Consider the following 26,941-nt stretch of genomic DNA (forward strand, 5'->3'; position numbering starts at 1 on the left):
ACTGGAGCACTCAAAATCTGGTGCAGTTGTGTATGTTAGCCAATCAGCTTCTTACTTCTGCTTGTTCAGTGAAGCTCTGGCAATAAGACCTGGAAGCTGATTGGTTTCCATGCAGGGCTGCACCATGCAGTTTTAGTACATAACCCCCTTGGTGGGCTAGCAGGCTGGCAGGTCTGTGGAGAGGGATTCCAGGCAGAGGTGTACATGGTGTGGGCTGAGAGGAGGAGAAGGTCGGGTGGCCCCTGTGATCTCTGGGTAATGACAGAACAGTGTGCCTCTCATGCAGCAGCGCTTCAGCTGACCCGGCTGTCTGGCTCTTCCCAGGGAAAGAGTTGTTTGGCCCGTATCCTTCATGTGCAGACAGCTGAGGGCGGAGCTCCGAGGATTGACAGGACAACCATGTCCCGGGTACTAATCGTGGGAGCCGGGCTGACCGGGAGTCTCTGTGCTCACCTTCTGAGGAGGGAGGGGGCCGGCCGGCTTCAGCTGGTAGTGTGGGACAAAGCCCGGGGAGCAGGTAATAGGATACGGCAATGTTTACTGTGATCACCAATACACCTCCCCCACACTATGTCTATGGGACACGGCTCTGCAGGAGCTCCCTCCTACAATGTCCCCCCCCCACAGGAGCTCCCTCCTACAACGTCCCCCCCACAGGAGCTCCCTCCTACAATGTCCCCCCCACGGGGGCTCCTTCCTACAATGTCCCCCCACAGGAGCTCCCTCCTACAATATCCCCCCCCCCCACGGGAGCTCTCTCCTACAATGTCCCCCCACAGGAGCTCCCTCCTACAATATCCCCCCCCCCACGGGAGCTCTCTCCTACAATGTCCCCCCACAGGAGCTCCCTCCTACAATATCCCCCCCCCCCCACGGGAGCTCTCTCCTACAATATCCCCCAACAGGAACTCCCTCCTACAATGTCCCTCCCCACAGGAGCTCCCTCCTACAATGTCCCTCCCCACAGGAGCTCCCTCCTACAATATCCCCCCCCCACGGGAGCTCTCTCCTACAATGTCCCCCAACAGGAACTCCCTCCTACAATGTCCCTCCCCACAGGAGCTCCCTCCTACAATGTCCCTCCCCACAGGAACTCCCTCCTACAATGTCCCTCCCCACAGGAGCTCCCTCCTACAATATCCCCCCCCCCACGGGAGCTCTCTCCTACAATGTCCCCCAACAGGAACGCCCTCCTACAATTTCCCTCCCCACAGGAACTCCCTCCTACAATGTCCCTCCCCACAGAAGCTCCCTCCTACAATGTCCATCCCCACAGGAGCTCCCTCCTACAATGTCCCTCCCCACAGGAGCTCCCTCCTACAATGCCCCCCCCACAGGAGCTCCCTCCTACAATGCCCCCCCCCACAGGAGCTCCCTCCTACAATGTCCCCCCACAGGAGGTCCCCCAACAGTAACTCCCTCCTACAATTTCCCTCCCCACAGGAACTCCCTCCTACAATGTCCCTCCCCACAGGAACTCCCTCCTACAATGTCCCTCCCCACAGAAGCTCCCTCCTACAATGTCCCTCCCCACAGGAGCTCCCTCCTACAATGTCCCTCCCCACAGGAGCTCCCTCCTACAATGCCCCCCCCCCACAGGAGCTCCCTCCTACAATGCCCCCCCCCCCACAGGAGCTCCCTCCTACAATGTTCCCCCACAGGAGCTCCCTCCTGCAATGTCCCCCCACAGGAGGTCCCCCAACAGGAACTCCCTCCTACAATTTCCCTCCCCACAGAAGCTCCCTCCTACAATGTCCCTCCCCACAGGAGCTCCCTCCTACAATGTCCCCTCCCCACAGGAGCTCCCTCCTACAATGCCCCCCCCCCCCCACAGGAGCTCCCTCCTACAATGTTCCCCCACAGGAGCTCCCTCCTACAATGTCCCCCCACAGGAGGTCCCCCAACAGGAACTCCCTCCTACAATGTCCCCCCACAGGAGCTCCGTATAGCTCACTGGCCTGGCTGCTTCTGTGGAGCCTCAGCCCTCTCGCTGCCACAGCTGGTTTTGCACACATAAAATCATTGTAGGCCTGAAGATTACACAAACCCCCCCAGACATGAATCTATGTTCTGAAAGCAGACACCCACGGGTGTCTAACGGGCGACCCTCCAGCTGTTGCCAGACTACAAGTCCCATGAGGCATTACAACATTGCCAGTTACAAGCATGACTCCCAAAGGCAGAGGCGTGATGGGCCTTTAGTTTGGGCAACAGCTGGAGGGCCTCCCGTCTGACACCCCTGTGCTAGAGAATAACATAGTGGTAGTTCCTATTTTTTTTATGTCCCACGATGTTACCGCAAAAGTCTAGGAAACGCCAACTTTCAGTTAAGAAGACACTAAAGTGAATTTTAGGCCAAACAAGCACAATAAAGTACCCAAACGTTTGGTAAAATATAAAAGACGAGGGTGCGCCGAGTAAACAGATACCCAACATGCCAAAATTTGTGAGCGCCTGTGAATTGGTGACAAACTTCAGTACCCTATATTTTCTATTAAGGATGCACCGAAATTTTGGCCACCGAAACTTATTGGCCGAACGTATTGGCTGAAAATAGCCCTATCGGCAAAAAGTAGGCCGATACAGTGGACTGTGTGTACTGCAGATGTGAGGGGGGGGGGCGGAGAAAGGCAGGAGAGGAGCAGTGTATACAGTAACTGGCTGTCACTATAGGTCGGTGCCGGATTTTAAATGTAATTACCGGCTTTTTTTTTTCTTCAATATAGCTCATAGAAATTAGCGGTCACTTTCCCCAGAGCTGAAAGAAACAGTTTCCTTTTAGTTTATTCCAAATTAAAACAAACAATGTTTCCTTTTAGTTTCTTTCCTGAGATAAAAGAAACAGTGTCTCCTTTAGCTCCGGGGAAAGTGGCAGCTAATTCTGTGAGCTTAGTGAAGAAAAAAAAAGATGGCAATTGCATTTAAAAATCGGCACCAACATATAGTGACAGTCAGTGAGGGAGCCTCTCTGCATACACTGCTCCTCTCCTGCCCCCTCCTTTCACACACTGCCCCCCCACCCCCCCCCCCTACAAAGAGGACCTGTCACTGCATATGCTATAACATAGGGAACTTTTAAAATCATAAGTTAAAAAAAAAATACATGAAAGTAGAAACAAATACCAAAAAAAAATTGGAGCCTCTCCACCCCCCACATATGCAGACATTTTGGTTTCAGTTCGGTTTTCGGCCACATGCATTCTGAATTTTCGATGCACCACTATTTTCTATAGGTGACGCTTCAAAATCCCCTATAGGTCATCAGTTTAGTGTTATGGAGGGGGTCTTGTACCAGAAGTATTGCTCTCACTCCGGCATACACATCAATATGTAACGTGTGTACTACAATCAACGTTTTTACGCATAGGCGCCCCTAACACGTGTGTTTACGTTCCTATATGTGGGGTGGGGGAGGCCTCAGAATTTGTTTTGGAGGGGGGGGGTGTTATGTACCTGGGTGTAACTTCATTTTTTTTTGTTTCGTCACATAAGTCCCCTATGTGATGAATTTTAGGTGACAGGTTCCCTTTAATTGAAACCCTGCATGTCTCCTCTGGGTTCCCCTGGATGTATTGCAATGCAGATATCATTGCAATTCATTCCTCACTGGCTATTCTAGGTGGGGAAAGTGACAGCAGTGCCGTGGAAGTGACGTCATACATGAAGAGAACAGACAAGTGTCCGCTCTCCCTTCCACCCGCTGGCACCCACCATGTCCGCCATGGGCCCACAGATGGGCAAGTGGAGCCCAGAATACATGGCAGGAGCGTGCACACGCAAGTTACTGGGGGTTGTGGAAGCAATTGAACGGGAACGCAGCCGCCCAACTGCTTCCACCTGAAAGGCAGGAGTCTGCCTGTTCGTTTTAGACACGATTTAGACATACAGACCTGGGAGTGAAAGGGTTAAAGCAGTTGTAAACCTCAGGCATGAAATATGAACAAAGCATACCACTCTATAGTGTGTACATGTCTCAGTCCAGAGCACTAAGTGTCACTTCTGTTCACTGCGTCTTCCTCTGCTATCAGCAAGGGTCACTTCTGACAAGTTTATCTGATACCAAGAGAAAAATGGTGACCAGAGAAGGGAATGCCTGTGATTTACAGCCTCAGCTATGTTCCTCTGTGCTGTGTGAAAGGGGGGGGGGGGCTCATCCCTCCAATCAACTCTCCTCACTGAGCTCTGCAGAGTGTAATTTCAAATCTCCACCCCCGTTTTTATGAACTCTCAGGCAAGCTTTATAAATTCAGTACTTTAAATAGATGTAGAGAAACAGATATAACTTATGTAGGAGGACTTGTTTCATCTCTGTGTATCACCTGAGGCCAGTCACGTCACTGGTAAGGGTTTACAACCACTGTAAAGTGCTAGTTAACTCTGTATGTGAAGTTGTTCCTGCTGGTAAGCTTACAATCCTGCTTACCTATAACTACAGTTATCTACTAAACACGCAGCGGCAATAGCCGATGATGTCATCTGGGCATGTGTAGTGCTCTTCGTTCAGGGCACACAGTGTGCTGTAGAATGCAGAGCGCTCTGTTGGTGGGCTTCATTTGAAGGCAAAGTTTGTCATAATGTGCTAGCATGTGGTGTACTTTATGACATAAACCTGCATTTTTTAATCTTTAAATATTTTTTTTTTTTACTACTGCTATAAAGTGGTTGTAGAAACATTATTTACCTTACTAATGGGTGTTTACATTTCTTGTGATAGAAATAAAAGTGATCTATCAAATTATAAATGTAAGTGATCTATCAAAACCAATCAATCAGAAATACAATCGGCATTCCATCATACACACATATATTTGTTGAATTGTTCTGAAGCAATCGATAAAATTCTGCCAAGGCTTATCAACTTTAGCAATCAAGTGGCAATCAATTGAGATCCCCTTAAAGTTGAGGATCTCTGGTTTGCTTAGTTCAGTCAGTTTAAAATAAATTTTGCAAGTATACATGCAGCATTGCAATTTCTGTTTGCTTAAAAAATATTTACCGTATTTTTCGCACCATAAGACGCGCCTAGGTTTTAGAGGAGAAAAACAAGAAAAAAAATATTCTGAACCAATGGACTGCAGACACTGTACAGGGGATGACCAGAGACTGCGGACACAGTACAGGGGATGACCAGAGACTGCGGTCGCAGTACAGGAGATGACCAGAGACTGCGGACACAGTACAGGAGATGACCAGAGACTGTGGACACAGTACAGGGGATGACCAGAGACTGCGGACACAGTACAGGAGATGACCAGAGACTGCGGACATACTACAGGAGATGACCAGAGACTGCGGACATACTACAGGAGATGACCAGAGACTGCGGACACAGTACAGGAGAGGACCAGAGACTGCGGACACAGTACAGGAGATGACCAGAGACTGCGGACATACTACAGGAGATGAGCAGAGACTGCGGACACGGTACAGGAGATGGCCAGAGACTGCAGACACAGTACAGGAGATGACCAGAGACTGCGGACACAGTACAGGAGATGACCAGAGACTGCGGACACAGTACAGGAGATGACCAGAGACTGCGGACAGTACAGGAGATGACCAAAGACTGCGGACACAGTACAGGAGATGACCAGAGACTGCGGACACAGTACAGGAGATGACCAAAGACTGCGGACACAGTACAGGAGGTGACCAGAGACTGCGGACACAGTACAGGAGATGACCAAAGACTGCGGACACAGTACAGGAGATGACCAGAGACTGCGGACACAGTACAGGAGATGACCAAAGACTGCGGACACAGTACAGGAGGTGAACAGAGACTGCGGACACAGTACAGGAGATGACCAAAGACTGCGGACACAGTACAGGAGGTGACCAGAAACTGCGGACACAGTACAGGAGATGAACAGAGACTGCGGATACAGTACAGGAGATGACCAGAGACTGCGGACACAGTACAGGAGATGACCAGAGACTGCGGACACAGTACAGGAGATGACCAGAGACTGCGGACACAGTACAGTAGATGACCAGAGACTGCGGACACAGTACAGGAGATGACCAGAGACTGCGGACATAGTACAGGAGATGACCAGAGACTGCGGACATAGTACAGGAGATGACCAGAGACTGCGGACACAGTACAGGAGATGACCAGAGACTGCGGACACAGTACAGGAGATGACCAGAGACTGCGGACATAGTACAGGGAATGACCAGAGACTGCGGACATAGTACAGATGACCAGAGACTGCAGACAGTGCAGGGGATGATCAGAGACTGCAGACAGTAAAGGAGATTACCAGAGACTGCGGACCTTTGGGGAGGGAGGGGGAATGGGTACCTGAATTTGACAGGTACCCGCTCCCACTTCCGCGGAGTTGTCCTTCCTTCTTCCCGCGGAGGCTTCTGTGACAGCCGGGTGCCCACTGCGCATGCGCGAGAAGCGCTGCGCTTTGCGAATGGCCCGGAGCCTTCTGGAACCTGTCATGTGTCCCAGAAAACACCGGACCATTCACAAAGCGCAGCGCTTCTCGCGCATGCGCAGTGGGCACCCGGCTGTCACAGAAGGCGCAGGAAGACTACAGCGCTGGATCGAGGAACCGGTAAGGTCCTGCAGGAGAGAAGAGCTGAGCGGCCGGCCCGGTATTCTGACATGGTGACGGCAGAAATACCGGACCGGCCGCTTTACATTCACTCCATAAGACACATTGACATTTTCCCCCCTTTTTTGGGGGGGAAAAAGTGCGTCTTATGTAGCAAAAAATACGGTACATTTTTTTGTTTTGAGGTCAGCTTGTCATTAATAGAATGATGTGAAGTTCTACTGTAGTGCCAGTGTTTTAAATTGTCATGTTTTCCCTTTGCTTTTAGGAGGACGCATGTCCACCAGCCGTTGTCCTTCGGACCCAAAGTGCACGGTTGACCTGGGAGCCCAGTACATTACTGTCACCCCGGACTATGCTCAGAAGCACAGACTGTGAGACTTTGTATATTCATTTGTAATATACTACATGTACATTGTAACCAGCTCTTTATAGTTCAATTTTTAAACACCCCAGTTATTCTTTTTAAAGTGCATGTATGGACATGGTATTTGATTTTAGTGAAGTTTAATTTGTTTGGACAAAGCTGGTCCAAATGAACAATTACATTCACTTCGGAGATGCAGTGACTGTGTGCGCTGTATAAACTGTATGAGACCTCTGCTACATACTGTATACAGCGCTGTGTTCAGGCAATTGGATGGGAACTTCCCATCCCATTTTTTTAAACAAAATCGAATCGGGCTAAACTCTCAGCCTTTCACAGGGAGCTTTGTATCCTATGAATGAATACAGAGCTTTCTCTGATTGGCCGAGTCGGAGATTGTGATGTCATCTGCCTGCCCCTCTGACTCAGCCAATCAAGGGATTATTATAATAGAATGTAAATCTCTCCATGAATGGCTGAGCAGCGCTCAGCCCAAATCGATTTTGTTCCAGGAACTTGATGGGACGGGAATTTCCCATCCCACTGCCAGAACACCGTGTTGTATATTTTACGAAGCTGAGGCCTCATTCAGTTTATCTCCTTGAAGACTGCCTAACGTACACGTATGTTAGCAGTTTCGAATGGTATACTGGGATGATGCCTGCAGCTGCAAACATCATTTCTGTATTGTTTTTTTCAAGTATGAACTTTTTTTAAAAAGCAATCCTAGTGGCTAATTAGCCGCTGGATTGCTTTTACAGGCAATGGGAGGGATTGCTCTCCCCCCCCCCTTCCCCTACCGCCCGCTGGAGCCTCTCCGGGTTCTCTGTCCCATCGGAGAACCCATAACTGAAAAAAAAATGAAAGACACAGTGTAAAAATGAAAAAAATATAAATAAAACAAAATAATAAAAATAAATTTTAATCGCCACTGCTTGTGCGCAAAGAGGAATGCATGCGTTAGTTCCACACAAATGTGTAAATGGTGACTGCACCACACGTGAGGTATTTCCACGAACATCAGAGCAAGAGTAATAATTCTAGCACCAGACCTGTGGAACTGTACACTGGTAACCTATAAAGGGTTTTAAAGGGTCTCCTATGCAGATGTTTATATGCCGTAGTTTGGTGCTATTTTGAGAGTGTGCGCAATTTTAAAGTGTGACATGTTAGGTATCTGTTTACTTGGCATAAGACCATATTTTCTATTTCACCAAAAAATTGAGTATTATATTGTGTTTGTGTGTATTAAAGTGTATTTTTTTTAAAATTGCGTTTGAAAAACTGCTGCGCAAATACCGTGTGACAAAAATTGCTAAACCCACCATTTTATTCTCTAGTGCCTCTGCTAAAATAACTAAATAAATATATATATATATACATACACGCACACTGCTCAAAACAATGAAAGGAACACTTTGAAACCACATTAGATCTTAATGGGGAAAAATCTCATTCTGGATATCTATACTTATATGGACTGGGTAATGTGTTAGGAACATAAGGATGCCCTATCGTTTGATGGAAATGAAAATTGTTACAGAGGACTGAATTCAAAGACATCCCAAAAATCAAAGTGAAAAAATGATGCAGCAGGCTAGACAACGTCGGGGCATGTTCCTAATAAGACGATGGAGGTGTCCTGGGGTATTTCCTCCCAGATCTGGACCAGGGCATCACTGAGCTCCTGGACAGTCTGCGGTGCAAACTGGTGGGGCTATTCAATGGTATCAATTCCTTCATCCTCCAGGAACTGCCTGCATACTCTCCCACATGAGGCCGGGCATTGTGGTGCAGCAGGAGGAACCCAGGACCCACTGCACCAGCGTAGGGTCTGACAGTGGGTCCAAGGATTTCATCATGATACCTAATGGAAGCCAGGGTGCCATTATCTAGCCTATATAGGTCTGTGCGTCCCTCCATGGATATGCCTCCCCAGACCATCACTGACCCACCACCAAAATGGTCATGCTGAACGATGTTACAGGCAGCATAACATTCTTCATGGCTTCTCCAGACCCTTTCATGTCTGTCACATGTGCTGAGGGTGAACCTGCTCTCATCTGTTAAAAGCATAGGGTGCCAGTGGTGGACCTGCCAATTCTGGTGTTCAGCGGCAAATGCCAGTTGAGCTCTATGGTGCTGGGTAGTGAGCACGGGGCCCACTAGAGGATGGGCCCTCAGGTCACCCTCATGAAGTCTGTTTCTGATTGTTTGGTCAGAGACATTCACACCAGTGGCCTGCTGGAGGTCATTTTGTAGGGCTCTGGCAATACTCATCCTGTTCCTCCTTGCACAAAGGAGCAGATACCGGTCCTGCTGATGGGTTAAGTACCTTCTACGGCCCTGTCCAGCCCTCCTAGAGTAACTGCCTGTCTCCTGGAATCTCCTCCATGCTCTTGAGACTGTGCTGGGAGACACAGCAAACCTGGCAATGGCACGTATTGATGTGCCATCGTGGAGGAGTTGGATTGCCTGTGCAACCTCTGTAGGGTCCAGGTATCGCCTCATGCTACCAGTAGTGACACTGACCCTAGCCAAATGCAAAACTAGTGAAAAACAGTCAGAAAAGATGAGTCTGGGAAAAAAATGTCAGTGGCTTCCACCTGTAAAACTATTACTGTTTTGGGGGTCATCTCATTGTTGGCCATCTAGTGCACCTGTTGTTAATTTCATTAACACCAAAGCAGCTGAAACTAATTAACAGCCCCCTCTGCTACTTTTGGCTGCATTCACACTTGAACGTTTTGTAGCTTGAAGCTTCAAAAACAGCTTAAACTTAAAAAATACATTTTTGCCTGTTAGCGCGATCAGGTGTGAACAGGCACCATAGAGAACAATTGTATTTTTAAGTTTGAGCTTTTTGGAGCTTTGAGCTTCAATCTACAAAATGCTGAAGTGTGAATGCAGCTTAACTGACCAGATCAATTTCCCAGGAGTTCCTTTAATTTTTTTTGAGCAGGGTGTATGTGTGTATATATGTATGTGTGTGTGTGTATATATATATATATATATATATATATATATATATATATATATATATAGTTGGTTCTAAGTAAAATACTGATTGTAAACAAAAAGTATTAGGAAAGGCCTGCTCTTAGAGCGGTTATAGAGCACACACAGTAGGAACATCTAGTAGTGAAATAGTTGTTAGTTTGGACCAGTTTTGTCCAAACAATACTTCACTAAAAGCTGGAGGTAAGCTTTAAGAGCCCCTGTCAGTTTATTTTTGTTGTCCTTGGCTCATTGGGAGATGTGTCTCCATGATTGAAGGGACAACAGGAAGTGGGAGGGGAATTTGCTTTCGAGGCTAGGGAATGCACACAAAATTACATGCTTTCCTGCAACACACAGAAAATCTCTTTTGCAGGCATGTAGTAGTGCAAACAATTCATAATAGCACCTCAACATACCTAGCTATGTGCGTTCCCAAAACAACAAAAGTACAGCAACAAAGTGCCATGGTTTTTGGTGCAGCGCGATTTAAATAAATGGTTATTGCTCTTTTTTTTCTTTTTTTGTAAATTACATTTTTTATTACATTTTTTCATTACAAGAACACAACAAAATATCATTTTTGTCCGAAATATAAACATTTCCCCTGAATTTTCCATTCCAGGGTCTTGCTCTTCTTTTGTGTGATTTTTTTTTTTTTTTTCCTAGAGCAGCCCATTATTTCAATGTGCGTCAATAAATGTGACAAGGAAAAATAAATGCACACCTGCACAGGTGTGAACAGAGCCTAAGGAACCATTCACATACCTTGGTATGCTGTATCACGCTGCATTTTAACATGCTGCGTTGCACTGTAATTAATAAATAGTAAAAATAAATTAAAAAAAAAAAAAAAAAAAAAAAAAAAATAAAAAAAAAAAAAAAATATATATATATATATATATATATATATATATATTTTATTATTTTGTTTTACTTCAATAAGTTTTATTAGTAAAGGAAACTTCAACTGACTGTTTTGAATGTTGCAGTGAGACTATGTGCTTTAACACAGAGGGCATGTCCTACATTTTTTTCAAGTGTAGGGCCGTGCATATCCACACAACACACTGGTGTGTGCTGGCATGCGTTGATCAGTGCATACCTGCATCTGGTGTGAATGAACCTTTAAACAATCCTCTTCATTGGGTGATTTGCTCTTTGTTTCTGTTCCGGTCACAACAAAAATGTGGGTTTTTTTTCCCTCCTTCCATTGCTGTGCCAATGATCACCATGGTAAATAGTGAGACACACTTGGATACACTTTAAATGCAATAAGAGCTGAAATGTTTTTTACTGTTCACCCATATTTGTTTTAAACTTTTAGGTTTCATGATGAGCTAGTGGCAAAGGGAATCCTAAAACCATTAAATGCTGTAGTAGAAGGGATAGTGATGAAAGATGGATCTTATAACCTGGTGACTCCACATGGAGTGTCTTCCATTGTCAAAGACTACCTCAGCCAGTCAGGTAATACTGAATTGCATGTTCACATTAAAGTGGATAATTATAGCTGACCTTCAAGCATTGCTAAATATGCAATTAAAATACTGTAGATCTCAACTGTTTTGTCTACGAAAGGATTTGCAATTGGGTGTAGCCAGTTTTTTGACACATGCACCCATCCCGGACAGCAAGGATACATTGGTGACCTAATTTTTCTCCACTGCAGCCAATGTATTTATTAAACCCAATCCCCAAAATATCTGCAACTTTCATTCTAATTCCTAATGATCCTACCATGAAGGTTCTTGTTCAGGTTCTTCCTGGTATGGTGCTGACAATGCTGTCTCTGTGTCACAATTTCTTCATAGCTGACATAAATCATGACCTATGGTGGCCGGGGTTCTTAGGGCATCAGACAGTGGAAGTTGTCTCTTTCAGCCACTCTACCCCCAGCCTCACCAAGCCTTTGCCTATGATGTGATCTTGCTATTGTGATACTAACTGTAACCAGTTGATTAGGGTAGGAGCAGGGCCCGGCACTGGAACCTGCATTGTCACACAAGCTTCTAATGAAGGCTGTTTTTACATGCATTATACAGGCATGTTCCACTGTTTCTGTCTTCAGGAAGTCCACCCTGAGAAATGGCATACAGCCATTACCTCTGTGCACATAGACAGGAAGAGGCTGCAGGACATCAGCACTGCCGAACTGTTGAAAGAATGAAATAAAAGTGAAAACAAGTACTTTATTTAAAAATGGGGCATTTGATTCGAGGTGCTTTACCTACAAAATATAGTTAATGTGGGGTAAATTGTAAACTCTAACATTAAACTTCTCCTAAAAACCTATAAATGAATGTCTGCTGCCATAAGGAAGATCAGACTGTCATCCTACTTGATTCATTACTGCCTCAGATCTTACTATGTCCCATAATTAACTAGTACATACAAAAATGAGAATTCCTCAAAGAAATCTTGCAATATCAGTAAGAGTTTTATTAATTCAGAGAGCACAGTGTACAAGTAGCATCAAAAAAAATACTTGAATGCATTTAGAACCTTTAGTGCTCACTCGTATGGTCTCCGATTGTCTCACAGTGACATCTTTCAGAGCCCCAGATAGCTGTTCCAGTTCTTCTCGCTATTTAAAAATTATTTAAAGAAAAGGTTTTGGCTGCACATACACTTTAATTTACTCATTTTGTATTCTATAGGGTTTCTTCATCTTGTGCTATCTTAGAACTACTTTAATCATCCACTTCTACTTGTGCTTAGCTGCACCCCACAGTTTCAAAGTATGAACTGTCTCTGCAGACAGCGGGGAAATACCTATGATGTGTAACATCAAGCACAGTCACAATCTACAGCCCCCCCACCCTCAAACCTCCACCCCACTTTACAGAAGCCAGGGGTGCTTCTCCCTGCTGAGTCCTGTCAAATTTGCCATCTCATTCATTTACAGGAATCTGTGAATGACAAAACTAACAAGCCTCCATTTGATAGCGTTGTTTAGGGGACAGGTTCTCATTATGAAGGCATCAGGGGTCTGTAACACCCCAAAAGAATAACCTCCTACGCTCAAGAGAATGCACCAGCAATGAAGGATCGCAATTCTTCAGCTTCACCACCAATGGCAATGCTTTTTAGCCACCTAAGGCTAGGTTCACACCTATGCAGTTTGCATTTGATCCGTTTCTGCAGTGCTTATTGCAGTGCGTTATGCCTTTTTGCACATGCTTTTGACACGTTTTTGTTGTGTTTTGTGGTTTTTTTTTTTTCAACTTGTTGCTGTGTAGAAAAAAACACGTCAAAAACGTATTACATGCGTTTCTCCATTGAAGTCTAGAGAACAAAAAACACAATGTTTTGCATTTAAAAAAGTCCTTGACCCTTTCCAAAAAACGCACCAGGTGAAAACGCGGAGATGGGAACCTGTCCCATAGGAAATCATGTTAAATGGACTGCTGTATGTTTCTGTAAAGCTCAATGGAAAACTCATAGGTGTGAACCTAGACTAAGGGCTGGGGAAGCCCAGAAGTCACACTGGAGAAGCAAAAACAGATGGTGCACCAGCCTTGCGCATTACCTTTGTGATAGCTGTATTAAAAGAATAAACAGATGTATACTCACAAACTACGTAGATAAAAAAAGCACATCAGTATCCACAGTGCCCTAAGCGACCTGAACAAGTCCCAACCATGAGAAGACTCTTCTAAATATCTGACAATTTGAGGGGAGATCTCCTCTTCCTCAGAGACAATCTTCAATGTTGCATAGTCAGCCCTTATATACTTTATTGATCACATGACACCCAAAAACAGATCCTCCCACTGGCAAGTGGGTGGGTGTAACTATACTGGTGTAACACTTGATCTGTACAAATAGCATAGCCATAGTTCTTATTTCATAATCGCACATATAGATGAATAGAAATATTCTGCAGCACCCCGAATGTTTCCCCTGCCCTGTGTTCCATCTGATCAAGTACAGACTGATCCCCTATGCATTTGGGATTTTGACAGCTCTGAATCCAGAAACACTCAAGAGCTGAGCACTTCCAGGGTCACACTGCACAGAAGGTATTTGGGAAGTGGGTGTTCCTCTGGCTTCTTCCATTCACCATCACCAAGTGAGGAGGTGTGTGGGGGGGCATCACCTGCAAGTACAGAAAAGGGGCTTTGGCAGCTGTGCTGCAGCCTTACTTCATCTTCTTTATATTTTGGACATACTAGATACATCCAAAATGCTGAACTAGTTTATTGTATATGGGAACTTTTATTATTTGGTCGACTCAGCCTTTAACACTGTTACTCCAGTGCCCTTAGGCAGATCTACAGTATCAACTTAGGCACCGTAGGCGTGACAATGCTCTGGGCTTTAAAAGATAAGTTCACCTTTCATAACATGTTACATCCATGTTTAGGGTGTAACATGTTATGATCAGACCTGCCCCAACTCACCACCTTGACAGCTATTGGGGGATCTTCATGGCCATGTCACTCATTTACAGTTCTCTTTGAATGAAAGACTACAAGTCCTGACAGCCTTAGCAGCTGTCAGCTTGTAGTCCTCAATGAAGTGAACTGTGGAGCGCCGTGGTAGTTCATTCTTCCTGTCCGTATATCTGCCTGCTCATACATCCCATACGGGCAAGAAGATACACTGACTGATCTGCAGGAGAGCTGCATGACATCAGCAATCTGTTGATCGCTGGTGCAATGCTTTACAGGCTCCTGCAGACAAAAATAATAAATGCACATTTATTTTTTTACTTGCAAAAAAATGTGCATTTTGTTATTTTTTTTACTAAAAGGTGAACTTATTGTTTAACTCTAATATGTAATGAGTCTATGATTTTGAAGTAGAAATAAAGGCTGCGCTGCTGCTGTGCTAATGGTTTACATGAGCTCAGTGTTCACAGCATTGGTGCCCTAATAGAAGGCTTCTTCATTTGGCCTTTAGGTGGACACGTCACCCTTTCATACACTTTAAAGGTCTGTAGAACTAAAACAAGCTTTAATACTTAACCCTGTTTTGTAATTGTTACTGTTTTGCAATGGAAAATATTATCATTTCCTTGTTAGATTTTATTTAAAAAGTGCAGCAAATGCCAAACACAGTGAATCAGCAATGCTAATTTTCCCTGCTGGCCTTTGAAAAGTATTCTTTTACTTATTAAAAATGTAGTCATTAACAGTGGTCATTAGGCAAACCGTGCCAAGTATGTGCTCTAGTTACTGACTAGTGTTCTGGTATTATAATAGCAGGTGGGCGTCTTGGCTCACAAATAGCTTTCTTAGTTTTTCAAATACGAAAAGAGAATGAATAGAAACACATGGGAGGTGCCAATTTTGTGAAAACAAAGTTTTTGATTTCTCCAACTCTAGTGGTTTTTGAAATTGCCTAACCAATAAATCAAATAATTGGCTTTATAATGGAAAACAAAGGCTCAAGCCATATGATTTATAAACGCTGTATAGTTAGAGAGCAGCTGTTACTTTTTGTGTGGTGCGTTTTGATAACCGAACAAGTGTTTATTGAACATAAGTCATAAAAGGATTTATGTATTAATGCTGAAAGAAAGTTCTCTGTTTCCCACAGCAACTGACCATGGAGTTGCTGGTTAGGGAAGTCATGACGTAATCTGGAGGTATTCTGTCCAGAAGGAGTTTTGTAACAAACCTATGGCATTCAGACATGGTGAGCTGTTCAATGGACTATATAGCTGACTTCAGGATTTTGCATGTCTGGGATGCTGTGTTATGCTATCTGACGGATCATCACACTATGGTCTATCCCCTCGCCCCCATGTAAAGGTGCCTGCTATACAATCTGGGGAATAGTTTACCATGTTGGAATGTGCTCTGCTGTTTTGCTCATTGGTGGTGAGCGTTTTCAGTGAGCTATGCCAGTCCAAATTGTGGTTAAAGTGGTTGTAAAGGCTCAAAGTTTTTTACCTTCATGCATTCTATGCATGAAGGCAAAAAAACCTTCTGTGTGCAGCATCCCCCCTAAAACCTACCTGAGTCCCTTTTCAATCCAGCAATGGGCGCAGGAGTCTTGGCTCTCCAAGAACTCTCCCTCCTCATTGGCTGAGACAGCAGCAGTAGCCATTGGCGTCTGCTACTGTAAATCGTAGTCAGTGAGCCAATAAAAGAGAAAGCGGTGGCGGGGCTGAGCCATGTTGTGAATGGACACACAGAGCAGGCTCGGGAGCCCTATATCAAGCGCTTGGTATGGGGGCACTAGGCAGGAGGGCCAGGAGAAGGTTTAATAAGAATAGGATCGAGGCTGCTCTGTGCAAAACCATTGCACAAAGAAAGTAAGTAAGACATGTTTGTTATTTAAAAAAACAAACAAATCTTTAATATCACTTTCAGCATTGGTTCACACCGGTGCGACTGACAGCTCCGAATTGCATGACAAGTCACACCCTATTGTAGGCAATGGAACCTTTAAATTGTGAAAATAGTTCCTGCACTATTTCAGCAAGTGAAGTAGCACGATTTCAATGTCGCATGTGGTGTGAACTGGGGCTAAGGGCTTGCTTTCCCAATTTTATTAAACAAGAAAAGTCTCCAAACAGGTTGCCCATGCAGGAGAACTTCAACATCAAGACAGGAACAGAAAATGCCAAGCCACCCAAATCCTTCTCACCAGCCCCTCCAAATGTATCTCCCAGCTCTCCTGGTTCTCTTGGCTCACTTGGCCTACAGTTACAGCACCCCAAATTCATGACACGCTAGGGTATGCTTGCTGCTCCCTGCAGCCCCTGCAATTCAAGGTACCAGCTTGGTCATTGCAAATGTGCACTTGCTGCTTTCTGCAGCACTGGCCCAACACTGGCCTCTCAATAGGGGTTTTCCTGACATCCTGGGCTTTCTCACTCCACTGAGACTTGCAGATTCCCTCAGCACTCGGGACTCTCCTAGTCACTTCAGCTTTCCCAAGTCTCCCAGACTTGCTCAGCTGTCCCGACTTCCTCAGTTCTATGTGTAAGAAATCTCCAACATGCAGTAGATCACAACTTTCTCCAATCGGGAGCACACAACTTTCTTCTAAGGGGACACACCTCCCTCCTGGCTGAAGCCCTGAGCTTTACCCAAGCCTAGCTTATACCAAGTATGCACACCCTCCAATATGACCTGGACACAGGACTGAAGGCTTTGTCCCACTCAAGACGCTTTGAAACCTTAAAGTGCCTAACCCTGCACCAGGATTACAAAACCCGGAGAAAAATTAGTACCCAGTTTTCTCTGCTGAGTGGAAACAGGGCCTTGGGCTGCACATACAGTATGTAATATGCAGCCCAAGGCTTTGTTTACACTGAGCAGATAAAACCCAGAGTTACATTTATATTTATTTATGTATCTCCATCCAGTCTGACAGAGCTTGAGAAGAATGGGCACTCTAGATATGCAAAGCTGGTAGACATACCCAAAAAAGACTTGCAGAGAAAGGAGGTTCTACAAAGTATTGGCTCAGGGGGGCTGAATACAAATGCACACCACACTTTTCCACATATTTGTAAAAAAAAATTTGAAAACCATTTATCATTTTCCTTCCATTTCACAATTATGTGCCACTTTGTGTTGGTCTAACACATAAAATCCCAATAAAATACATTTACGTTATTGGTTGTAACATGACAAAATGTGGAAAATTTCAAGGAGTATGAATACTTTTTCAAAGCACTGTGTGTATGTATATATATATAATGTGTACGCACACGCACTGTGTCTAAGTCAAACCTGGACTTTTAATTTTACAGATATAAAAAGGGATACTAGCGTGGCGGCACTACACACAGTAGTAAGTGGAAATTGTGTCTTGTTACTGATAGACAGCGCACATGTCGCGGGCCAGTCCAGAGACTTAATCAAGATGGAAGACAACAATGTTAGTACGTGCATGGAACAGCATGTGATGATGAAGTTTCTTGTGAATGAAGGCGTAAAACCTGCAGATATCTACAGAAGACTTCAAGCACAGTATGATGATGAGACGCTAAGCCGCAGGAGGATATGTGAATGGTGTAAATGTTTCAAAGATGGTTGTACATTCATCAGTGACCATTCCGGCTGTGGTGGTTCCCAGCCCACAGCAGTCATTCTTGTGAACATTCAGCTCGTGGAACACCTGATTCTGGATAATCGACGCTTAACTTGTCATGAAATTTCACAAGAGACAAATCTTCCTGTTGAACCAGTGAACACAGTCATGATGAAGTAAAGGAGGCTGGCTAGGATGGTTCAGGCATACTGACAATTCTTTCTATGCCGAAGCTTTCCAATAATAAGTTAAAAGCTGGGATAAGTGTATAAATGTAGCAGGGCAGTATGCTGAAAAACAAATGCAGTTTCCACTCCTTCGAAATTTGTTCTTTTAATTTATAAACTTTTGTTGAAGGGACATGCTGGAAAACTAGCAGCCGATCAGCGCTGGTAGCCAATGGCAGTGATTGCTGATCAGTGTGTTCTGGTGGGAGGTATCTCAGTGGGAGACATCGCCACCATAACATCACATAGTACGGCAACCTTTCAGCTTTTATTTGTTTAGCCCACTGGATTTAACAAAAAAAAAAAACTTAGACAGTTGCAGTATTTTTCAATCACATTGTTTTAAATGTTGCCTAGAATTTTTTGGTGTGTTATGTTGTGACAACATGACCGTCGTTATTAAAGAAGTGACAGATGGATTTTAAACTCTAAATCGTAAGTAAATGTTAACTGTCCTCCCATTCTAAGCAGGTGCGGAAGTCTATTACGAGCGACACGTCACACAGATTAACCTTAGAGATGAGAAATGGGAAGTGTCCTGCAAATCCGGATCCCCGGAAGCCTTCGATGTTGTTGTTCTCACCATGCCAGTCCCACAGATATTGCAGCTAGAAGGTGATATTGGAAAATGTAAGTCCAGTTGCATTTCATCAATTCTTTTAAAAATAATGGATTTTTCTCAACTTTTACAAGTCAACCCTCTAGTTGTCTGCATTAAGGCACAGTCACATCGTATTTTTTCCACACTGAGGCTCCATGCAGCTAGTATTTTTTATAAGCTCAAAAAAGATGCAAAAAAAAAGCTGGATGAAAAACGCTGCTAATAGCTTGTAGCGTTTTAGAAGCATTTAGCAGTGATAGTGCTTTTTTTTAGTGTTTTTTACACTACATGTAGAAAAAGTAAAAAGCTGTTAGGAACATTTGAGGAGCGTTCCAAGGTTTTTTTTTGTGTGCTGGAATAACACTCCCAAAAACTGTACAAAAAACATTTTTTTTCTGCTCCTAAAAGCTTGGAAACACGCTACTAGCCTAAAATAGTGTGCATGGGCATATGGGATAACACAATCTAGCTTCTAGGAGCAGAAACAAATGCTTTTTACAGCTTCCAGGAGCTTATAAAAATGCTAGTGTGCATGGAGCCTAAAAAACCAGGACACAGCACTGTCACTCCAGTAAGTGTGCATTCTGATATTCTATAATTCAGCCCACATATCTCCTGCATGAAGGCATGGTAGCAGCATTATGTGCACTGTAACTCAGTGTTTATTAAAGATATCCCATCGTGTCACTGGAGCCTGCAGGCTTTTGTATTGGGACAGTGCTGCTTTTATACTCTGCACATAAGAAAGCAGAATACTCTGCACAGAAGAAAGCACAGACCACAAGCATGAAATTATCAAAATATTACAACCTCAAGAAAACATAAAGGCAAACATGTTAAATGCTCCCTAAAAATAGATCAAGAATGAAAATAACAATGCAGCTAGTCCAGTTGAAAAAGAATATATTTCTTCCCAAGACTTAAGAATTATAATTCTAATGTATCAAATAACGTAGCTTGAATGTATGGGAAAACTAATGCAATAATCTATGTGTACTAGCCTTCTGTTTCTCTTCAGTAATTAGAAGTCTTTCTCTGATTGGATAAGGTAGAGATCATGATGTCACCGCCCTTCCTCTCCTCTTCACCCTATCAGAGAATGCTTTGTATTAAAAAAAAAAAAAAAATATATATATATATATATATATATAATGAAAATAACATAAATCAAAGAAAATTCCTAAATAAAACATCATGTGTATTATCAATCCAAAAGTCCAGAATCACGTTACAAATATCTTCTGTGTTTTCCACCTTGTGAGACAGACACCACCACTGTGCAGCTCACCTTATCTCTTGACCCATTAAGGTCAAATTGTGCCTGTCCTTTAAGGGCAGTGTTATCCTCCGCAAAAGGTTTCTCCTCCTGAATTTTATTGGACATCTTTATTAACATCCACCAGATTCCAAGGATGATACTCAACGAAAAAAAAATTTTGGAAGCCATCATAGTGCTTTCTGTCTTCTGCCAATCCCTCTGATGAAGCCATGTATCTGTGGCGTAACGCAAAAGGGGAAGATCGGTGGCACGAGATGTGTTCTCTGGAAGCAGACAGGAAGACTATACCATTGTAAACTGACAGTAAGAAAAAGTATATTCCAATTATAAAGGGGACTGTCTAAATTGGATGTATATATTCCAGTACCTACTAGAAAGTGCATCTTCCATCCATAGTGCTTCCAGTGGTGAATTTGAGGAATACTCTTTGCAGTACATCTGTAGTGCACCAGATAAAGTGCACATCACCATGTGAGTGTATTTTATTTTATTTGTTAATAAACATGTGATTTTACAGAAAGCACTATCATGGTCTCCAACATTTTTTCATCCTTGGAGGTGGATGTTAACAAAGTTAACAACGTTTGTATTGTGTTTTTTTCCTGGATTTTTGATTGATATTCTGTCTCTATCATTTAAATACACCTGTGATAAAAATGATAGACCCTTAATTTCTTTGTAAATGGGCAAACTTACAACTACTGTGTATGTGTATATATATGTCACACACACTGGACAACGTTATGGAAACACTAGGTAAAAGAACAAAATCATTATCTAATATATTGCTGGATCACCTTTGGCCTGAGTTCTCCTGGGAATTGAAAATATAAGCCTTGGATGGTGGATAATGGACTCTAGTACCACTCTTCATGCAAAAATAGTTCCAGTTCTCACATAGATGCAGAAGATGGAAAATGAACCGAACCTTGTTCTTCAAAATTGACCATAGTGATTCTATGATACTGAGGTTTGGCAACTGCGGTGCTCAGGAAAGGTGCAAAACATCATCTGCATGCTCATCAAACCAGGATTTGACAACACCAGCTTTGTGAATCAGACCATTATTGTCTTGGTAACTGGCGTTGTCTTCAGGAAACAATATCTGCACCATGAGGTGCACATGGTCTGCCAGAATTGCTGGCAGTGACTCTACCTTTCAAGGTGATGATGGGGCCTGCAGAATACCAAGATATGGCTGCCCAAACCATAATTGCACCGCCACCGTGCTTTACCGTTGGCACAAGACAGTCCTGATCGTAAGCTTGGGACAGTGTTTGCAACACACCAACACGTCCAGTAGTTGGGAACAGTGTGAAGCTCGATTCATTGGACCATATTATAGTCTTCCACTGATCAATAGTCTATGATTTATGGGTGTTGCATCACTCTCTCCACTACTGAGCATTAATATTGGTCAGTAGTGGTTTGATTTCTCCTGTGAATGTTTTGCTCATGGAGTTCCCTCCACACAGTTTCTGTGCACTCGGGCTTTGGAAGATTGAGAATGAGCGCGGCAGTCCCTTTTGCAGCAGTTGTTTTCTTGCTCTGGGTCACATTTCTGAACAATGTTGGTTTCGTCTCTTTCGGTCAGTTGACCATGTCAACTGCGCTTATGCTTATCAGATGCCGTTTTCCCGGAAACTGTATATGGCGTCATAACCTTTGATACTGTACCTCATGACATGGCAAATAAATTGGCACCTTCAGTCACAAAGGAACCAGCTACGTGGGCGCCAACAATTTGCCCTCTTTGAAACTCAGTAAGCTCTGACATGACTCCGTATCACTAGCAGTGCACGCAGTGAATGACGAAAAGCGAGGCTTCCCACCTGTTAGGTAGGTGTCTCATCACACAGCGGAAGCAAAAGAATGTTACTTTGCTTCCGCTTTCAGTGCAAAATATGTCACTTATACATCTGCAATTTCTATATTTGTCTAACGTGTGTGTGTGTAAATGGTGGATGAAGAACCTTGATCAACTTTCAGACAAATTTAAGCTGACCTTCAGGCACAGGGTACAACTGTGTCAGCTTGCACAATACAAATTGTGAAAGTAGCTTACGTTTCCACTTCAAGCTTGAAGTGGAAAGAGCTTCATTTCACCATAAACCAGCCATGACCAGGTGCTCCTCACATGATTTCTGACAGAGGTGTGAAAAGAAGTATGAGAAGAGTTGTCTAAGAGCCAAGGACCACTTGTGGAGAGCTTCAGAAAGACCTGGAATTAGCAGGTACAATTATTTCAAAGAAAACAATAAGTAATGCACTAAACCACCATGGCCTGTATGCACGCTAACCACGCAAGACTCCACAACGCTGCACAACATTTAGACAAGCCTGTGAAATGCTTGGAGAATACAGTCTGGTCAGATGAGACCAAACTTGAACTCTTTGGATGCCATAATGCACTCCATGTTTGGAGATCAAATGGCACTGCACATGACCCAAAAAACAGCATTGAAACAGTGAGGTTTGGAGGTGGGAACATCATGGTGTGGGGCTTGTTTTTCAGCTTATGGTACTGGCAAGCTACATATCGTTGAAGGAAGGATGAATGGAAAAATGTACCAAGACATTCTTGATAAAAATCTGCTGCCATCTACTAGGATGATGAAGATGAAACAATTCATCTTGAAGGTGGACATTTCAGCAAGACAATGATCCCAAACACAAAGCCAAGGAAACTGTTAATTTCAAAAAAAGAAAATAAAGCTGCTAGAATGGTCCAGCCAATCACCTGACTTCAATCCAAAAGGAAATCTATGGAAAGAACTGAAGATCAGAGTTCATAGAAGAGACCCACGGAACCTTCCAGATTTGAAGACTGTGTGGAAGAATGGGCCAACATCACACCTGAGCAATGCATGCAAATAGTTTCTCCATACTTGAAGCTGTCATTATCAACAAGGATTTTGTACGAAATATTAAATACATTTAATTTAGTGTGTTCAGTGCTTTTTCCCTGTGTCATTCCATTACCCTCTCTCTCTCTCTCTCTATCTCTGTCCTTTTTATGGAATAATCTTAATCTTTATGTTTATACTGAGAGAATTTTATTGGCTGATATTTATTAAATATTGGGATTGAACTGTAGGTATAGCTTTTTAAAGGATAAGTTCACCTTTATACAAAAAATAATGCACATTTTTTTGCAGGTAAAAAGAAAGTGCATTCATTATTTTTTGTTTTGGGAGCCTGTAAACCTGATCGCTGGTGCCATGCAGGTCTCCTGCAGATCTGTTAGTATATCTGCTTGTCTGTACGGGATGTACGAGCAAGCAGATATACTGACAAGAAGATTCAATGAACTACCAAGGTGCTCCACAGCCCTGTGATAATTCATTAGGAACTACAAGCTGACAACCGCTAAGGTTGTTGGAACTTGTAGTTTCTCATTCACAGAACACAGTGAATGAGTGGCACAGCTGAGTGGGTGGAGGCCCGCACGTCCATGTTTTTTAAAATTTGACAGCTAGCGAGGGGGAGATCCCCCGCTAGCTGCCAAAGCAATGGAGCGGGGGCCGGTCTGACTATAGCACATTTCATATTACACCGTGAATATAGGTGTAATATATTATGAAAGGTGAACTTATCCATGATTGGTTTTACATGTGTTTTAAGCTAACAAAGTCCTCTATTTTAATAAATAACAGAAATGTGAATTGGGCACAGATTTGAACACTTGTAGCTCACAATTACTCACTGAAGATGTACTGTACGTGGTCACAGTGTTAGGCGGGGGACGGCCAGCTTTTTACTTTTTTCTATTTTGTATGAATGACATCATGTACAACTTCGATTTTGGTATACACATAATTTGGTCACTAGGTGGCAGTAATGAAACATATTTCATCCCAAGGCCTACATGAAGGAGATAAAATGAACAGTTATCCAGCACCTAACAATAGAGTATTCCTTTCACCAGGACAGCAAAATGTGTAAAAAGGACTAAACATCTCAAGGGAAATTCTTTTCACTGCTTTTATAAATAACAGTAAATATGTGATGAATTGCTTGAGAATACTTTTGTTACATTGTGTTTGATCTAAATGATAGCAATGTGGATCTTATAGAAAGAAACCTGTGCTATAATACTGAAATTTTCGTTGCGGACTCTCCAACATCCTCTAAAATGCGTGTTGCCTGGCTGTAAAGCTAGATAGAGAATGGTTGAGTCATCATCCTAGAACAAGCATTCTGACATTGCCGGCTCCATCATGGTTCTGGGTGAATGATTCCAAAGATACTGAAAATAGATAGTAAGACAGTTAGCATTTCTACAAATGGCAACCCCCATGTTTCTTTTTGGTACAGTATAGGTTTTCTTTAATAAATCAGGAAACCAAGAGTCCTCCTGATCATTGTGGTCGGCTGACTTTTTTGGTCTGATCGATGTAGAGTTGTTGGAAGATATTGAAACTCCTTAGTAATTTTATGGTTTCTGCTTGATGACACTTGGCATTTCTGTTCTGATTGTGACCACCTGCAGAAATTGGACAATTTTACCCAATAACATCAACAATCAAGGCATTCTGTTACTGATGTAGAGAGATCACATTTAGACAGAGATGCATGTTATGCAATGTCTAGGTTATGCTTATTCTAGTTTTATTGAATATTTTTGCATTTGAAACTAAACGGAAAACAAAATAAGATAAATAGCTTTGCTGTGTGTTGTACTAATGTTTACTGATAACCGCCATGTTTAGTGAAGTTGCAAGTCCCCACATAGTCTGCTGTCCTCCCTTGCTTTCAGGTCTCAGCTTTGGCTGCACTCAGGCCTCTCCTCTCACTGTACAGGTCCTAGGACGGTCTGCAATCAGGTTTCTCCTCTCACTGTACAGGTCCCAGTGTGGCTTGCACTCAGGCCTCTTCTCACTGTACAGGTCCAGGTATGGCCTGCACTCTGTTCTTTCAGCTTGCTTTAGCCTGGTTTCACACTATAGCGGTGCGGGAAATCGCATGTGCTTCAGACTAGGATTGGATCGCATTCCTGTTCAAATCACATGCAATTCTTTGCAGGGTCTCTCCTCTCACTGTACGCTTCTGAAGTCATTCATACCTCTCCTGTCATTGTACAGGTCTCAGCATGGCCTACACTTGTCTTTCCTCTCACTGTAAAGGTCCAGGTTTGGCCTGCCCTCTGTTCTTTCAGCTGGCTTTAGCCCGGTTTCACACAAGCGAAAAAGGTGCAGGTATCTTTTTTTTTTTTTTTTTGCAGCACCGGAGTCAGATTGAATGCGATTCGATTCTTGCTGCCTATATTTTGGGGAGTCATTCATTTAACATTGGTACCGGTGGCAGCGCGCATGAACGGAGTGCGATTTTCAATGCGATGTGAGAAACGCTCCGGACTTCTGGCACTGCATATATTTGAACCAAGGCTTACCAGTCCTAGTGTGGCCCGCATTCTAGCCTCCTCTCTTGTGCAGGTGTTAGTGTGGCCTCTCCTTTCTCTATACAGGTCTTGGCGTGGCCTTTAATTGCGTCTCATGTCACTGTACAGGTCCCAGCATGGTGTAGACTCATGTTTCTCCTCTTAATCTACAGATTCCAGTGTGGTCTGCAGCCCTTTCTCTCCTCTCAGCTTACAGGTCCCAGTGTGGAATGTACTTGGGTGTCTTCTCTTACTTTTCAGGTTCCAGAATGGCTCCCTCTTGTGTCTCTCTTCTAATTGTATCTGTCCCACTTTCATACTGTATGTGACTATCCTAGCACTATACAACTAAACTGACTTTAAACAATTATTTAGCTTGTAAAAAAACCCACTGTATTCCAAATCTGCATACTTGTTCATGATTAGCAATTCAAGGTTTTAAAGCATAAAAGTCAGCATGCCAGCCAGGCAACTAACATTTTTAGAAAATAGAGCTTAGCATTGGCAGGCTCCTTGTGTCTCTCGGGGCAGGCATCATCCGTGTAGGTGGGATAGGGATTGTATCTGTAAATCTAATGAGTCTTATGCGTATTTGTACTTGCAATCCTGCTCAGGCAGAAGGCCTTCTTGGATGAAAAGTGCTGAAAACACCTGTATCCAGCTGTTATGCTTTGAATCCTGAAATCAGGAAATTTTTTTTTTTTTTTCAACTTATGGTTCCCATTAAAATCAAAGTCTTAAAAAGCAAGGCTTTGTTCTGCATAGCTTTTCTAACAGTGCGTTTATAAGAGAGAAGATCTTGGGTAAAGCTGTGACATTTCCCATGCTGCAGCATGCCAAAAAAATACAACATCATTGCAAAACCCTGCCTATAATGTATAATTCTCCTCTTCTTTTTAGGAGAGTTAACCTGAAGCAATCAATACAGGCTTCGAGCAGATGTAAGCCCTACCTGTATGACAATTAGTTGACTAAAGCACTGTGAATCCTTTGTTGTATCTCAACACTGCTGATCACCTGCTACCTCTTTGCATTTACTCATGTCTACATACAGGCACTCCAGCAAATGCTGCCTTTCATTTCTCAGGGCGGGTATCCCTATGCAGACCACAGCAGAACATGCCTATGCAGTATGTGTTAGAACAGAGGTTTGTGGCTTTTATCAGATATTTGTGTGACAATGCTCAGTTGTTTGAGTCTCCAGTCATTCATGCTGACACACACATTGCAGAGGTATGGTCCCTTCATTATCCATCAGGAAACCAAGCAAGAACAATGATGTGCAGCCAATGTTGGAGAGAGTGTATGGAAACAAGAAATGGCAGTTGTAAAGATAAGGGTTTTAGATCTGCTTTAAAGGATAACTCTACACTTCCAAAGAAAAAAATCATATAAAAAAAAGAATATAGTACATATACAAGCCATATTGTACACAGTTGATGTACAATCGCAATTAGAAAAAGGTGCTACTCATACCAATAAATATTATACAAATGACCTCTTAAGTAACTGGTAAACAAAAG

The 26,941-nt window shown here is 43.3% G+C and overlaps 1 protein-coding gene across 2 annotated transcripts in view; it reads left to right on the plus strand.

Moving 5' to 3' along the window:
* Positions 1-350: 350 nt before the first annotated feature.
* Positions 351-26,941, plus strand: part of RNLS (renalase, FAD dependent amine oxidase) — a 147,818-nt gene continuing 121,227 nt past the window's right edge. Inside the window, exons 1-4 of one of the 2 annotated variants that reach the window (XM_089692788.1) lie at positions 351-517; positions 6,838-6,943; positions 11,261-11,403; positions 18,627-18,788. In XM_089692788.1, coding sequence (XP_089548914.1) covers positions 400-517; positions 6,838-6,943; positions 11,261-11,403; positions 18,627-18,788 — 529 coding nt within the window. In that variant the 5' untranslated portion in view covers positions 351-399. The remainder of the gene's footprint in view (positions 518-6,837; positions 6,944-11,260; positions 11,404-18,626; positions 18,789-26,941) is intronic. The other variant, XM_089692789.1, reaches the window with a different exon arrangement.

This window comes from Staurois parvus, unplaced genomic scaffold, assembly GCF_062004578.1.
Source record: "Staurois parvus isolate SC_StPar_1 unplaced genomic scaffold, SC_StPar_1.0 ptg000604l, whole genome shotgun sequence".
Classification (NCBI taxonomy): Eukaryota; Metazoa; Chordata; class Amphibia; order Anura; family Ranidae; genus Staurois; species Staurois parvus.